The sequence below is a fragment of the Mobula hypostoma genome, chromosome 5, assembly GCF_963921235.1.
Source record: "Mobula hypostoma chromosome 5, sMobHyp1.1, whole genome shotgun sequence".
In the NCBI taxonomy this organism is placed as follows: domain Eukaryota; kingdom Metazoa; phylum Chordata; class Chondrichthyes; order Myliobatiformes; family Myliobatidae; genus Mobula; species Mobula hypostoma.
In genome coordinates, this window is record NC_086101.1 from 46034893 (window position 1) to 46052905 (window position 18013).

The window sequence follows — 18013 nt, forward strand, 5'->3', positions numbered from 1 at the left end:
CTCGGCACGAAATGTCGACCATACTCTTTTCCATAGATGCTGCCGGGCCTCCTGAGTTCCTCCAGCATTTTGAGTGTTTGGATTCCAAGCATCTGCAGATTTTCTCTCACTTACCCTAATCTTGTTCATTCTTTTACACCCTCATTAAAATTTCTGTAGCTGTTTCACTTTATACTACTATTCTGTTTGGAAAGATCACTGGTGGTATTTCAGATACTTTTCTACAGAAAGATGGAGGGCTATGCAGGAGAGAAGTGTTAGATTGATCTTGCAGTAGGTTAAAAGGTTGGCACACCATTGTGAGCTTACGGGCCTGTGCTGTGCTTCACTGTTTGATGTTGTATGTTCCAGCCATGGGAACTTCCAAATGGGAGAACAATTCAACATTTCCTCTGAGAAGCAGGTTCCATGACAGTGTAGCACTCCTTCACCCCTGGAATATTGGTCCAGATTCTTACATTCAATGCTCAAAAGATAATACCATTCATACAAAACAGTACATATTTCTATTTCGCCAAACATTCTGAATCAAATTTGGATTGAATTTATTTAACTCTTATATCCACCTATGTGAGGGAGTAAAAATCTTTGCGTTACAACTCTGTCGCAATGTACAGACGTGAATTTATAAGTCTAATGGCTTATAGAAAGAAGCTTTCCCATAGCGTGCTGGTCCTGGCTTTAATACTGCAGTACAATTTGCCAGAAGGAAGCAGCTGATACAGTTTATGGTTGGGGTGACTGGTGTCTCTGATGATCTTCCAAGGCCTCCTTTCTGCACCTTTTAATCATAAAAGCAGGCTGGCAGTAACTGTGCGTATTTAGGCTCCAATATCACCTTGAAAGGAGACTGGTATGCAATTCATTGGAAAGAAAAAAAAGATTTGTAAAGCAGAGATGCATACCTCAAAGTCTCAATAGCACGAGTGTGAAAACTTGTAAACTGAACCTTTATATCTCAAGTAGTATCTGCACAAATTCTCTGCAGTGGATTTGTTTGGGAACTTCGAGAGAGCCTCCTGTAGATGATGGTTGATGGGAGTGTGTGATGAAATGCTGGAAACACTGGCATTAAACCGCAGGGAAGATGAGTCACACAGCTCCAACCTTGCGCAGAACCTTGCGTCTCTCTTTCCAGCACAAAACTTAACGCGTTGTCCATGTTTGCATACCCAACACTGACAACTGATACCTCAATAATATTTTAGCTCCAGCAGTTAGTCCTGACAAAGGGTCTCGGCCTGAAACGTCGACTGTGCCTCTTCCTATAGATGCTGCCTGGCCTGCTGCGTTCACCAGCAACTTTTATGTGTGTTGCTTGAATTTCCAGCATCTGCAGAATTCCTGTTGTTTTAGCTCCAGCAGATGCCACTCAGTTGGCCGAGTCAAAATTCAGACCCATCCCATCATAGGTGCAGACATCAGTTATCTGGGCTTGTCGGTTGTCACAACACCAAGCATGGGACTACTGAGATGCTATTTTGGGCACAGATGGAAGCTGCATGGAGATCTAACCCACTGCCTCTTCCCTGGATGATACAGTTGTCATGCTGTTGTTGACCTTGTTAAATCAACCCAGCACAGATACCACCAGTTTAGTTCAGTCTATTGTGGATCTAGAACTAATTAAGGTCACCATCCAAAGCCATTCGCAATCCTCTGCACAGCCAATGGGAGGGGATGTGTACAGGCTTATGGAACTCAGGCATATTAAAAGGGAAGGGCAAGTTACAGATACAACATTCTCTTCCTGTTGAGGTTTAGGGCAGAAACTTGCTTCTTCAGGACTATTTGTGGATACCAGCTTCCATTGAAAATGCTTCTCCCTCTCTTTCTTCCCTTCAGAGGCCTAATCCTGATCTGTGTGGCCTCTGTTCTTTCCTCATGTCTGGGTACCCCAACAGCAATAGCTGCTTACGCACCCTGCTTTTTCCAAAGACTCAACTCATTTTTTTGCATTTTGAGAAATTAATTGCTAGAGCAAATTATACAGTAATCAGCAGGGCCCTTCGGAGAATTGATATTCAGGAGGGATCTTGGAGTTCAACTCCATAGCTGCCTGTAAGTGTCAATAGAATTGGATAGGTGGTAAGGACAGCGCAAGGCATGTTTACCTTCCTCAGTCAGGCCGCTGAATATAACAGAGGGAAGTAATTTGCAGTTGATGGAGGGCATTGGCCTAGAACATCAACTGTCTGTTCATTTTCATAGATGCTGCCTGACTTGCTGAGTTCCTCCAGCATTTTGTGACTGAATTTAATAAGGGCACTCACACTCTGTTGGTGACAAAATGCATTTTCCATCCTATTTTGCAAAATTTTACAAAAGAGTGCAGCTAGCACTATTCTTCACTTAATATTCCTATGTACTGTATTGATTATTATTCCCCACAAGGTGTGTGTGCTTTAAAGTTAATGCACAAAAATTATGCCTATGAAGTTGTGCATTAAACTTGGAAAAGAAACAATCTCAAACCACCATATTTATGGTTTCTGACGAAGATTACTTCATAACATACATTGTTATCATGGAGTGGCTTCTGACAAAGATTCCTTCACAACTTCATTGTCAAAGAGACACAAGAGACTGCAGGTGCTGGAATCTGGTCTAACAAATAAGATGCTGAGGAACTCAAAGGTCTGGCAACTTCCGTGGAAGGAAACTGATGGTCAACATTTCACCTCAAGACCCTCCATCTGGACTGTCTTGAAGGATCTTGACCCCAAATATCAATGGCTCATTTCCATCCACAGATGTTGCCTGACCACTTGAGTTCCTCCAATAGATCATTTGTAACCTTGTTATCATTTCACCATACATCCAGCACCTGAAACCAAATACACTCAATATTTTTTGGATTAGTTTTGTGGAAGTATGGTTATGAATGTTGGTTTAAACTTTAATGAATGCTTTCAACCCAATCATGTAAAGCAACAACTAAAATACACAACAACCATTGGAGTATATAAGATGTTCTGTAATTTTCATTTTTCTTTCATTTCTTCAATGCCAGCTCCTATAGTGAGTTAGAGAACTTGATTTCAAAGTTATTGAATGTCCCCTTACCTTCTCCATCGATAGTGTTAGTATATAGCTTGTCAGTGGCTTTGGATACCTCTGTAAGGAAAGTTTTATGAAAGGCTCTCATGATTTTCCATTAAATTTAAAACACGAATGTCAGCATTTCAGCGAAAGATGTCAATGACTTTCTTGACATAGGTAATATCAAAACCACTTTAGGTTAAGCATCATACACAAAATTCCTGAGGAACTCAGCAGGCTAGGCAGCACCTATGGAAAAGAGTACAGTTGACATTTCAGGCTGAGGCCCTTCATCAGGATTGATGAACATAGTTAAGCATAATTATTGGCTTGCTGGATTTAATTTAATGGCAATGGCTATCTGAAGGAATTTATTCCCTTGGTGTACCACAGCTATTAAAAGGGCACTTGGTACCACATACAGAGAATATCTCCTTTCTTCTCACTGCCTTGTTACACCTGTTGTTCAGATTCTCACTAACCTTCAGAAAGCCTTGCGATCAGGAATCCCAGCTGAGTACTCCTTTTCAAGCATAGATCTTTACTAATTCTTTCTGTTGTCTTCCAGTGGCATAATGGCAGTGAAAAGTATTTTCAGGTTATTTTGCACAGAAAAGACAGCTGAAAGTAATATTAAGCTTCTTCATTTACTTACACTTGCTTCACTTCTGAATTTGGCAATTAAACCAATTATTTAATTTGCTGCACATAGTGAACACTCTTAGCTGGAAGGAATGTATCTTTATTCCTTTCTTAAGTATTTTATATATTTTCCATGGCAGAAAATTGCAAAGAGGAATTCACAAAGGAATAACAATTCACAAGTTATAATGAATTACAACCAAATTCAAATCAAGACTCAATATATTGACCAAGTTAATTTACTCACAAAGACATTCACTGCAAATTGAGAAGCACTATGGAGAAGGATGCATCTGTACGTTTACCTTGTACCCAATCTCATCGCATTGCATTACCTCACCCTTAATAATCTTCCTGCAGGAATGAAGTTAATCCACAGAATAAAATTGAAAACTGTTCAACAAGATGTACCTCCACTGAAGACCCAAGGTCACCCCAATCTCAACCACTGAACTGCAGTATGCTGGTAATGGAAACATAGAAAACATACAGCCCAATACAGGCCCTTTGGCCCACAAAGTTGTGCCCAACATGTCCCTACCTTAGAACTACCTAGGCTTTACTCATAGCCCTCTATTTTTTTAAGCTCCGTGTAGCCATCCGGGAGTCTCTTACTAGACACTATCATTTCTACCTCCACCACCGCCGGCAGCCCATTCCATGCACATCTGTACTCTGTACTTGTTTGGGTGAAACTTGCAGGATATCCCCCAAGTCATTGCTGACTAGTTTATGAGATAATAAATGAAAGTCCTCTACTAGTCCACCCCACCTCACAGTTCAGTGACAACAGTCTTTGACAAGATTCTGAAAAAATGTAAACTCAAGAAAGGGAGGCAATTATGCTCTTGTTTCAGACTGAACGTTTGCTTGTCCCAATACAACCACTCGAATGTATGACATGTCAAATGCTGAGGGCATAATTTTAAAGGTGTGAGAGAGAGAGAAAGAAAGATTAAAGCAGACTTTACACAGAGAGGGGTAGGTGCTTGGAATGTGTTGCCAGGGAACGTGGTGGATGCAGAGACAATAACATCTAAGAGATATTCAGCCAGCCATATAGACAAGCAGGGAATGGAGGGACATAGACCATTGCAACCAGATTTGAGTGGTTTAGATTGATATCATAGCTGGCACAGACATCTTGGGCCAGAGGTTCTGTTCTTGTGCTGAACCTTTCCATGTTCTGTCGGTGATAAAATCTATCATGGTAACTATAGTCTGGGAGAAGACTGTGTTTGAATCTCATGGTCCATACTGCAGCAGTGATTTCACACCTCATGTTTCAGAAACTTGGTTTACCTACAACAGGCACCTTAAAGCACAACAGGACCAATGTGAACTTTGCCCCTGCAAAATCCTCCAAATCCATTGATGGGATAAGCAAACATTACTCAGTGTACTCTCCCAGGCATTGAACTGTAGTAACATCCAAAAGGTAGAATAAACCAATCCTCCGAGGGATCAGAAGTGGAGAGAGTGTGCAATTTCAAATTCCTGGGTGTCAATATCTCTGAGGATCTAACCTGGATGCGACATATTAATGCTGGTATAAATAAGGCAAGACAGTGGCTATATTTCATTAGGAGTATGAAGAGATTTTGTTTGTAAACTAAAACACACAAACTTCTACAAGAGCATTCTGACTGGCTGCATCACCATCTGCTATGGGTGGTGGGGGGGTTGCTACTTCACAAGATCGAAATAAGTTGCAGAAACTTGTAAAATTAGTCAGCATCATAGCTACTAGCTTTTGAAGTATCCAAGACATCTTCAAGGAGCGGTGCCTTCGGAAGGCAGTGCTCATCATTATGGATCCCCGTCAGTCAGGACCTGCCCTTTTCACACTGTTACCATTGAGAAGGAAGTACAGAAGCCTGAAGACACACACTCAGCAATTCAGGAACAGCTTCTTCCCCTCTGCCATCCATCCATGCTGACAATGATACCCACCAAGCTAGTCCCAATTGTCCATATCCCTCTAAACCCCTCCTATACATATACTAATCAACTGTCTTTTGATTGCCGGTATTGTACCTGCCTCAACTATATTCTCTGGCACCTTGGTCTATATATACCTCACCTTCTGTGTGAGGAAGTTGCCCCTCAGGTCCCTTTTAAATTTTCCACTTCTCAACTTAAACCTGTGCTCTCTTGTTTCTAGTTCCCCCTTACCTGGGGGAGAAAAAAAAAAACACTATATCAAGCAGCCAGGTACTTTTCTTTAAATTTACTATTATTGAGATACTGTGTGGAATAGGCCTTCCAGCCCTTTGAGCCATGCTGGCCAGCAACCCTCGCCTAATCGTGGAAGAATCTACAATGACTAATTAACCCACCAAGCCGTACATCTTTGAGTTATGGAAAGAAACCAAAGCACCTGTAGGAAAACTCACGTGGTCAAGGGGAGAAGCTACGAACTCCTTATTGACACCTGCAGGAATTGAACCCTAGTTGCTGGTAGTATAATGCATTGTGCTAACCACTACACTACCATGCTGCCCTAATCTTTTCTCTTAAATGCAACTCTATGCATTCAAAACAAAGTACAGAAGAAAAATTATTAACTTTCTTATTATTAAAAAAGTCTATTGTAAAGATCTCACTTCCGCACTATAGCACAGGAGCCCCAGAATAAATCTGAATACTGTTTAGCCCGAGAATTTTTCACATGCCTGAGAGCAAGGCCCAGTCCTGTTCTACCAGCCTCAATTACACTCTGGTTATGCATTGACAAGCTGAGAATAAGAAGGATTCTAATGAACACCTCCCTTAATGTCTTGAGGTCATAACACTTCCCACATGCAGCGGACAAAGAGAGAAGGATTTGTTTGTAGAATTTCGGAGTACAAGATGATGCGTAAGTGATCCATTAAGTTCTAGTGATCTTATTAGGTAGTCAGGCTGGTAAAATATTTGCATTTAATTCAAGATAGTCAAGGTGAAGGTGAATCCTTTTACCTGTCGGTGGAATCATTCCTGGAGACATGAGGCCAGGGACAGTGTGCGGCATGATGTGAGAATTCTCGGGGGATGTAACACTCTGGGACCTTTTTGGAGGTCTTCCTGGTCTGGAACTGGAAAAGAGAAAAAAAAATTACATCACAATCTTAACTCTGCTGTGTTTTGTACTTGTTGCTGTATTCATTGCTGTTATTGTTGTTACTATGCACACTGTTTACTCTGTGAGTGAGGAGTTTCATTGCACTCTGGTGTATATGGCAATAAACTGAATCTGAATTTACAATGGCCAATTAACCTACTAATCTGCATGTCTTTGGAATGTGGGACAAACCTCTGGTCATAGGGCAAACTCCGCACAGACATCACCAGAGCTCCACACTGGCAAGGCCTGATGCTGATTGGTGGAGAACCACTTTGTCAAACAACTTTGCTCTATCCACCACAACAGTTAGGATCTCCCAGTGGGCCAGCAATTTGTATTCAACTTGTCCTTCCAATTGTGACATGTCTGTCCATAGCCTCCTATCCTGCCCCGATGAGACCAAACTCAGGTTGGAAAAGCTATACCTCATATTCCATCCGTGTGGTCTCCAAACTGATGACATGAACATAGATTTCTCCAACTTCCAGTAGCCATTCCCTCTGTTTCCCCTCCCCAATTTTATGACATGGCCATCACTCACACTGGTTCCCCACCTCCTTTCCTTTACTCCATGGTCCACTGTCTTCTCCCATCAGATTACTTCTTCAACCCTATACCTCTTCCACCTATCACCTCCTAGCTTCTTACACCATCCCCCCCTTCCCCTACTCACCCACTGTTCCCTACACCTATGACCTGCCAGCTTGTATTCCTTCCCATTCACTCCACCTTCTTATTCTGACTTCCACCCTCTTCCGTTCCAGTCTTCATGAAGGGTCTTGGCTCAAAACATCAACTATTTATTCCTCTGTATATATGCTGCTTGACCTGCTAAGCTCCTATAGCATTGTACATATTGGTCAGGAATGAAGTTGCGTCACTGAAACTGCGGGGCAGTTATGTTACTAGCTACACCCTTATGCTACACCAATATGGCTAGTGGTGCATAGTACGGACAAAACCATTTCCACAGAGAAAACTCACACAATGATCTGGAAAGTGACCAAATTGGCCAGGAGTCTGGGGCCAATCCTTCTGTCTTCCTTTGAAACATCGGTATATAATCTTTGTTAGCCTGAGAGCCCAAGCAGTTGCCAGATTAGCACTGTTTTTTAAAAGTGCACCTTCAACCATGCAGCAATACTTCAGTACTACATTGGCATGTCAGTTAGGGTTTTGTTCTCCATTCTCCAGGGTGGGATTTGAACCCACAAACCTCGGATGCAGAGGGTAGTGTATTATAAAGTGAGTTCTGGCTAGCATTGAAATGCACAGCAGAATTCAATGAACATCCACATCAATGGTAACATTCCTGAAATTGTTGGAAGTACTGGGAGAGACTGTAAATAAACTTATTTCAAGGACGGCTGCTTTTTCACTGGATTTAATAGACTGCCTTTACTAATTAGATTACATGCTGAATTCATTTCTTTCATAAAGAACAGCCACTGCTAATGTATTATTCATACCTCGCACCTCGTTACCTGATCCTCAATATTAATATCTATACATGTTGGAATTACCTAGTTTGCATATGCTAAAATTCGACATGGAGCTTTCAGCTTGAAAATTATGCTCTAACTTGTAATAATTACTGCAGTTAGCTTGATATTGATTTATGGGATTTTTAAAAGCCAAATATATGTAGTAGTTTAAATGAAAGCTATTTTAGGAATCCGCAGAAAATTAAAAGACAATGTCAGCCCTAGGAGATTTGTTCCCTCTTCTTTGCACTTTTTAATCTGGCAATTAGCTAGGAGGAGGTAGAGGAAAAAAAAAGGGGGGGTGTTGGGCTTGTAGTACGTGGCAGATTCAAAAAGCATTTCAAAATTGCCACCTCCTCCTTGTAAAACACATTGTTCTTCAGAACCTACTGTACTACCTGAATTTCCAGGGAGGAAAAGTATTGTCAGCAGTTTTTTTTGTCTCGGTGGCAAGGCTTTGTCCACTATCTTTACACTTCAAAACTACATTTTATTCATAATTACCAAGGAATTGGTAAATATATACCAAGGAATAAAAATGGCACAAAACATTTCACATTAATGGTCAATACGTTCAGCAGTGTTAGTTTCTTTTCCCCAGAGCCATAGCACCATTGCCACTAATGTGACCTCTTGTGGTTGGTTATATGACATTTCAACGTTTGAGGGTCTTCCCCACCCAACTCAGCCCCTCCGTGGTGCAGTAGTAGGAGGGGCCTCAACTGCTGTCCTTTCCCACAGACTAACTGCATTGGTCACACCAAGCTTCTCTGCATCCCTCAGCTCATGATCTTGTAGTCTTGAATGCGCCACTCAGCAGTTCCCTTATCTCACGGTGCTGCAAGGCCAACAGTTTTGGCAGAAATCTAAAACTCTGTCCCCTGCACCAATTCCTCATCCATATCTTTTGTCGAAATGATGACCTTTCAGCAGCACTTGATGCATTTACCCCTGGGTGCAGCATTTAAATCAGAGTGTCCCCTGTTATGAAGCTGTTTGGGATGAGCTGAGACAAGAGCACAATCTAAAATTCAATTCCGCTGAAATCAAAAGGAAGAATTTTAGACATGGAGGTCAAAGCATGCAAATTCATACAGTGGGGTGGGGGGTATGAACATGTAGTCCAACATACTTTATTACCTTCTGAGGCTGCATTGCCTGTATGAACTTTGACAATTCCAAACTGTTCACATAGACTTCAAAAGGAGGAAGGCAATTGGACTGAGCATGAGAATGGTAAACCAATCAGCTGTTTGCACAAGTTACAACCAACAACCTTTACCCAATGATAAACAAGCTGCATAAATGCAGACAAAATGCCATTTGCATTACAGCTGTAGAGGATTTTACACAATAATTGATCTTGAAATAGTGTCTCACCCCAAGGAGCAACGAGTGACAACGGTGCTATGATTTAAAACACACAATAACACTACAGAATATATTGACCATGCATGTAAAGACATTTGCTCTGTTTGTTCTTCTGTATTTTTTTAGTAAATTATAAAAAATTGAAAGCAAACAAGATGTACTGTTAGAGGTGTTCTGACAAGTTGCATCATGGTGTGTTTTGGCAATTTGAATGTACTAGTATGCAAGAAAATGCAGGGAGTAGTAGTCTCAACCCAATGTGTCCTTCCCCAACATCAATAGCATCTACAGAAGATGCTGCCTCAAGGAGGAAACATGTGTATCTAAGACCACCAGGCCTATCCAGACCATGCTATCTTCTCACAGCTCTCATCGAACAGAAGGTACAGAGTCCTGAAGTCTCACATCGCCAGGTTTTAGAATAGCTACTTCCATTCTGGAGAACAGGCACTGTAGCTCAATGACCTTCAGTTCATACAGGAGAATGAGGGGATAGACAGGAGCGACAGGGAGGTGGTCACCCCCAAGTTGCAGGGGGCAGGTACCTGGGTGAACGTCAGGAAACGGAAAGGGAATAGGCAGCCAATGCAGAGTATTCCTGTAGGCGTTCCCTTCAACAACAGGTAAACTGCATTGGATGCTGCTGGGGGTTGGTCGGGAGAGGAAATGACCTACTGGGGGATGCCACAGCAGTGGGATCTCTGGCGCTGACTCCAGCCCTGTGGCTTAGAAGAGAAGGGGGAGTAGAGGAGTGCAGTAGTGACAGGGGATTCCATAGTTAGAGGAGCAACAAAATACTCTGTCAAAGTGAAAGAGACCCCAGGATAGTACATTTCCTCCTAGGTACCAGGGTCAAGGATGTCTCAAATAGGGTCCACTGCATTCTAAGGGGGAGGATGAGCAGCCAGATGTCATGTTACATATTAGTATTAGCAATAGAGGGAGGAGGTCTTGAAGAGAGAACATAGAGTTAGGTAGAAAGCTAATGAATACAGGACTGAAGGAGTTATATTTGAATGCATACAGTATACAAAATAGGTTAGATCATCTTGGAGCATATTTAGATACTGACAGGTATGACACTGTGGGCATCACTGAGTCACGGCTGGAAGAAGATCATAGTTGGGAGCTTAACATCAAAGAATACACGTTGCATAGAAACGACGGCAGGTAGGCAGAAAGGGTGGATTGGCTTTGTGGATAAAAAGGAAATCAAATCCTCAGAAAGATTTGACATAGGATCTGAAAATGTGGAATCATTACTGGTAGAGTGAAGAAACTGCAAGGGTAAAAAGACCCTTATGGGAGTTGTATGTATGCATCCAACAGCAGCCTGGATGGGGGATACAAATTACAATGGGAGATAAAAGAAGGGTATGTAAAAAGGGCAATGTTATGATAGTTATAGGGAATTTCAATATGCAGGTAAATTGAGAAAATCAGGTTATTGCTGGATCCCAGGAGGAAGAAATTGTAGAATGCTTATGAAATGCCTTTTTTAGAGCAGCTTGTGGTTGAGCCCACTAGGGGAAAGGCAATTCTGGATTGGGTGTTTTGTAATGACCCAGATATGATTAAAGGAGCTCGAGGTAAAGGAACCCTTAGGAGAGGGTGATCATAATATGATAGAAATCACCCTGTAGTTTGAGTGGGAGAAGCCAAGGTCAGATGCATTAGTATTACAGTGGAGTAAAGGGAGATCCAGAGACATGAGAAATACAGGAATAAAGGGAAAAACAAAGGCATGAGAAAGTTGATTGGAATGGGACACTAGCAAGAATGACAGCAAACAGCAATGACTGGAGTTTCTGGGAGATATTCAGAAGGTACAGGATAGATACATCCCAAAGATTAAGAAGAATTCTAAATGGAGGATGATGCATAAAAACAAAACACAAGACATATTATAAAGCAAAGATAAGTGGGAAGTTAGAGGATTGGGAAGTATTTAAAAACTAACAGAAGGAAACTAGAAAAGCCATTAGGAGAAAAGATATGAAATATGAAGGTAAGCTACCCAATAATATAAAAGAGGATACCAAAGGCTTTTTCCAGATATAGAGTAAAAGACAGGCAAGAGTAAATATGAGACTGCAGGAAAATGATGCTGGAGAGGCAGTAATTGGAAACAAAGAAATGACTGATGAAAAATAATATTTTGCATCCATTTTCACTGTGGAAGACACTAGTAGAAGGCCAGGTGTTTGAGAGTGTCAGAGGGTAGAACTGAGTGTAGTTGCTATTACTAGAGAGAAGGTGCTTGGGAAGCTAAAAGGTCTGAAGATACATAATCCATCTGAACCAGATGGACCTCACCCTAAAGGTTCTGAAATTAGCAGCTGAAAAGATAGTGGAGCCATTAGTAATGAACTTAGAAAAATCAATAGATTCTAGAATCGTTCCAGCAGACTGAAAAATTGCAAACACCACTCCACTCTTTAAGAGGATGGAGGTGAGAGAGACAGAAGAAAGGAAATGATAGGCCATTTAGCCTGAATTCAGTGCTTAGGAAGATGCTGAATCAATTTTCAGGGTACTTGACACGATTTTTAAAAAAGCCAGCAAGATACTAGCATGGATTAGAAGACTGGTCAACTAGGAGGCAAAGAGTGGAAGTAAAGGGTCCTTTTCTAGTTGGCTGCCAGTGACTAGTGCTGTTCTGCAGGGGTCGGTGTTGGGACCACTTGGTTTTACATTATATGTCAGTGATTTGGATGATGCAATTCATGGCTTTGTGGCCAAGTTTGCAGACGATAGGAAGATGGGTGGAAGTACAGGTAGTGTTAAGGAAGCAGAGAGTCTGCAGAAGGACTTATATGGATTTGGAGAATAGGCAAAGAAGTGACAGATGGAATATAGTGTCAGGAAACGCACTTCGGTAGAAGGAATGAAGTCAGACTATTTTCTAAACAGCGAGAAAATTCAAAAATCAGAGCTGCAAAAGGATTTGGTCGTCCTTGTACAGGATTCCCCAAGGTTAACTTGCAGGTTGAGTCAGTGGCAAGGAAGGTTAATGCAAAGTTAGCCTAAGTTTTGAGAGAACTACGATACAAAAGTAAGGATGTAATGCCATGGCTTTATAAGGCATTGTTCAGATGACATTTTGAGTATTGTGAACAGTTTTGGGCCCCTATTTAAGGAAGGATATGCTTGCATTGGAAAGGTTCCAGAGGAGGCTCACAAGAATAATTCCAGGAATGAAAGGGTTAATGTATGTGGAGCATTTGATGGCTCTGGGTCTGTACTTGCTGGAGCTTAGAAGAATGAGGGAAGATCTCATTGAAACATATTGCATATTGAAAGGCCTAGAGAGAGTGGATTTGAAGAGGGTATTTCATAGAGTAGGAAATTCTAGGACCAGAGGGCACAGCCTCAGGATAGAGAGACAACCATTCAGAACAGAGATGAGAAAGAATAGATCTTCAGCCAAGGTAGATTGGATCTATGGAGGTCAAGTTATTAGGTATATTTAAAGCGGAGGCTAGTAAGATCCTGATTAGTCAGGGTGTCAAAGGTTACAGGGAGAAGGGAGGAGAAGAATATTAGGGGAAAATTAAATCAACCACGATGGAGTGGCAGAGTAGTCTCAATGAGCTGAGCTACCTAATCCTGGTGCCACAACTTCTGGTCTCATGGCTTTCAACCATTCCATTCTTGAACCAACCTGCACAATCCTCATCTCTACCTCTGCTCAGTATAGCAAAACCATGACCATTTTGTACTAAAATGGACTTCATTTTCATTGTGTTCCTTCATATAAAATTTGTGTATAATACATCACAAAAACAAATTTCATGAGATATGTCAGTGATTATTAACCCAATTCTAAATGTATTGACAATGAATGTAAAATGTTTTGCACTTATTTTATATTAATAATGTTTATTTCTGAAATATGAAAAAATGTCATTCTCCAGTGCAGAAACATGGGGGGGGGAGATAAAAAACAGATAATATGCATTATTATTCCTCAAATGTTATAATTTTGCATGGGTGCATTTGATCTAATTAAGACAATAGTGAATGTCAAGTCAAAAAAAAAGCATCATGTCACCTATGAGGTGTTACAAATTAGTCCAGAAGCCAATGAAAACCAAGGGGGACTTTTTTTTAAAACTTAGCCACAATGGAGAATTAAGTCAGTGTAGGACTTAGATTTATTAGCACTCAGAGCTAAGAGCAAAGGCTAATTAATGGCTTAAAGCATAAGCAAAAAATCTGTAGATGCTGGAAATCTGAAATAAAAACAGAAAATGTTGGAATTATTCAACAGGTCAGATAGCATCAGTGGGGAGAAGCACAGAGTTAACTTCATTCGTGTGTCCACCGTGATTTTGTGTGAACATAAATGGTAATTTAATTAAGGTTTAAGCATTTAGGGTTACGCTTGGAATATTCAAAAGTTGCCAAACGTTTCATATTGTGTACAGACTTGAATACTGATAACTTTCTGCTCATTTTCTGTTTCTGTATCATGTTGACTCCGTTTTATTTTTCTCATTTACTTGTACAAGTCTTGCCTGCCAGCCAGGCCCACCACATTACAAAACATCGACCAAGAAGCTTAATGTGCTAGTAGCTGTCACTACTAAAGCATTTCAAAGATTCACAGCACATTTACTATCAAAGTATGCATACATGTAAACAACTTTGAGCTTTGTCCCGCTTTCACTCACGTAAAGAAAAATATCAAATACCTCCCCCATGAAAAAAACAAATTGTACAAACGACAAAAAAAGTGTAAAAACTGAATATAAAACTCAAGAGTCCAGACATATTCAGTTCAACTCACTTCAATGTGATCTAATACTCTGTTATTCATTACCTGCTGGCCTATCACAGACACTTCTTCGGTTTTACACATTGCTTCTCCACCTTCTCTCCTACATAAAATGAACTTTCATACTTATCCTTGTTTTCTCTTTCCAAACATACAGATTGAGTCTTTACCCCTTCACCCCCCACTGCATTTTCCATTTTTGGTACTGAAAGTTTGAAACCATTTTTCCAAAATTTATAACTTCTATCTGTGGGTATTGGATGATTTCAGAAATTAAGATAGTTCCTTCTCCGATTCATACAAAAAAATGGAGCTGCAATCCCCCTCCCTGACAGACAGCTGAAAACAAAAATCATTAAAAAGTAGGTCAGATGACACAATATTACATTAGAAAATGGGGGAAGGAAAGCGCTCACTCATCTGTCAGTCAAGTATATCATTATTTTTTTTAAAGACATTGAAAGTCCTAGTCCTAATTCCCATTCTCTAATGTTGAACATTTGCTTCAAAGAAACTGGCGTGAATCCTGTCTCAGTTAAAAACAACAAGGAAAAAAAACTTTGATGTCTGTAACTATCCAGTTTTACAGTAATTCTAATAAAGGTCATGAAGGTAGGTTTACACCATGAATATTTTATTGACTCAAATGTGCCATAACCGGGAGTTCTACACTATCACTTTACAAGTTTCTGAATGCTCCAATGATATCATTTTCATCCTAAGTATAAGTGCTACGGCTCTCGAGAAGATAAACATTCAAAGTGTATTATAAATCATAATGTCAATCAGAGCCCCTCTCAATAGCAAAGGCAAAGCATCTTTGAGTGTGATCCTGGTGTGTGTTGTGTGCCAGATAGCCATTTCACATATGCAACTGAGGTCATTCACAGTAAAGAATGGGAGGATTTCATATAGTGGAAATTGTAAATGGTCACGATTTATGATGCATTTATAAACAGTGATATATGACATGATGAAATGAAACATTGTCCTTAAAATGGTGTGTTGAGGAACATGTCAATCCTTTGAATATACCATTAGCTTGTCAAGAAATGTGCGTCGTGTTAAAATCAGCATCACTGCCGATTTTAACACTTCCATCAATTTTGAAGCAAAATATTCTGTTTGTTTCCAAATTGCCAACCTGAAGCAAAGTAAACATGTGAGAATGGGAGTGTGCTATGAGTTCATAACATAGTATGTCTTTTCTTAGTTTAATTGGCCAAGGTCTTCAAATTCTTAACAAATCTTGCAGCCACCAGTACTGTCAAGACTGAAATACTTTCTGGTGGTCAGCTTTCCTATTTACCTCGTTACTATCTCCTCTTTCCACTCCTCTCCCCCTCCTCCCCCCTGCCCCGATCTCCTATTTCATTTTCTAGTTACTATTGTTACGGCCCCAATTAGAATTTGGTTTACTGCACATTTTACGATCGCTCATGTGGCAAATGTCCATCAGACTCAACTTTCAATATTTTAAACACAGTGTACATGTACTCTTCATTCCCCACACAGCAGCTCTGACACAAGTCACTCCTGGGGCATGGTTTGTCGACGGTAGCTCACCAGAGTCCTCTGTCCTCAGCCAGTCTTTCAAGTTATCTGCAAGCATACTGCATCTTTGAAGACCCTTCCTCGCCCAGGGTTGAAGTCTCTGGAGCTTCTGTTGGCATTTCTGTAGCTCTAGGTTTCTATGGATGAGGTGACTAGCCCCATGCTCAAACCTTCAACTTTTGCAGTCAGGCTTGGGACCATCTATGGTGGAGTTATGGAGTTCCTCAACTGGGGGTTAATGTTGTGCAAATACTGGTGAACATTGTTACTTCTGTCTTGTGAATGAAGGATTGTTTGTAAAGTAACTCATTGGACCGACTGTCCTGAAGACCTCTAATTTTCAGGTTGCAGTATCCAATTCAACAACGACAATGTTCTTCCTTTGTTGAAGGAGTGACTCCAACACTGGAGTTTACCCTATGACATACACCGTAGCTTGACCAGATTGTCACCGTAGATACCAAGTTTGGCCATCTGATCTCTTGATGCTATGAGCAGTCACTCTCACCTCACCTCTGGAGTACTGTTCACGACTGTATTTTTATACCAAGACTACGATAACGACTGAAGTTAAGTGGTCCCAGCAAATTCCAAGCTGGGCAGTGGTCAGCAGATTATTAGTGAGTAAATGCTAGTTAATAAAACTTATGTAGTCATAAGATGTACACATATACTCAGTGGCCACTTTATTAGATACAGTAGTGGGACCTTCTGCTGCTGTAGTCCATCCAATTCAAAGTACAATGTGTTGTACATGCAGAGATGTTCTTCTGCAAAACACTGTTTTAGCACATAGTTATTTGAGTTATTGGTGACTTCCTGTGACCCCTTTCATTGGGTGAAAACACCCAATGAAGTGCGACTTACAGCATTTTTTTTTGTTGTTTTTCCACACAATACTCTAAACGCTGGGGACTGTTACGTGTGAAAATCCCTAGAGATCAACAGTTTCTGAGATGTGCAAACCACCCAGTCTTGCATGAACAATCATTCCACAGAAGGTAAGGACATGTTCGACACAGCTTTGTGGGCCAAAGGGCCTGTATTGTGCTGCAGGTTTTCTATGTTCCTGGAAATTTTGTCACATAGAATGGGAAAAATGATCTGATTATTGGTCTAAGCAACAACTAAACCTCTTGACCATGGTTTGATGCACTAAGTTGCTACCACATGATTGGCTAATTAGATATTTGCTTTAACAAGCAGGTGTACATAAAATATGTACCTAATAAAGTGGCTACTGAGTGTGTTTCATAGTATTTACCATCATATCACCTACAAATTGTCTATTTATGCATTGCATCTGACTATTTCCTTCCTTTAGGAGAATAAATAACACATGGGCTTTTGGTTTAAGGTACAGTGAAGAGTATTCTGACTGGTTGCATTAGCATCTGGTTCAGAGACTCCAAAATACAAGACTGAGAAAAAGGTGCACAGAGAGTTGTAGATCTCCATCAGACGCACTAGCCTCTCTGCCATAGAGGGCATCTTCAAAATGCAGTGCCTCAGGAAGGTGGCATCCATCATTAAGAATGCTCACCATCCAGGACATGCCCTCTTCTCAGTATTTCCATCAGGGAAGAGGTACAGGAGCCTAAAGACATACTTGACAGTTTAATAACAACTTCTTCCCGTCTGCCTTGAGATTTCTGAACGGTCCATAAACACGACCTCACTATTCTGCTCTTTTTTGTACTAATTATGCATTTATTATTTATCTATTTGTTTTTTATATCCTATTACATTTTCTTGTATATTACTGCCAGAAAACAACAAATTTCACAATGTATATGATTTTCACAAACCTGATTCTGAGGTCAAGCTTACTTAACCCCTATTCATAGCAGTCCAACATTGAAACTACAGCACACTTTAAACATTTCGTCAGTTAAACCAGAGTGTTCTTTAAAGTGTCAGCAAAATACAAATATACCTTAATTGATAACTCATGTACTTTCTTGTTGCAGAGATGGTAATCTCAGAAATAATTAACGACTGAAAGGAACTCTTTGCAATGAACATTTGCACAAT

At 40.6% G+C, this 18013-nt stretch overlaps 1 protein-coding gene across 4 annotated transcripts in view; it reads right to left on the reverse strand.

Moving 5' to 3' along the window:
* The window catches only part of LOC134346787 (dachshund homolog 1-like), a 586859-nt gene that overhangs the window by 359948 nt on the left and 208898 nt on the right, over window positions 1–18013 (reverse strand). For all 4 annotated transcript variants that reach the window (XM_063048437.1, XM_063048436.1, XM_063048439.1 and 1 more), the window contains exon 2: window positions 6646–6761. In XM_063048437.1, the coding sequence (XP_062904507.1) occupies window positions 6646–6761 (116 nt within the window). The remainder of the gene's footprint in view (window positions 1–6645; window positions 6762–18013) is intronic.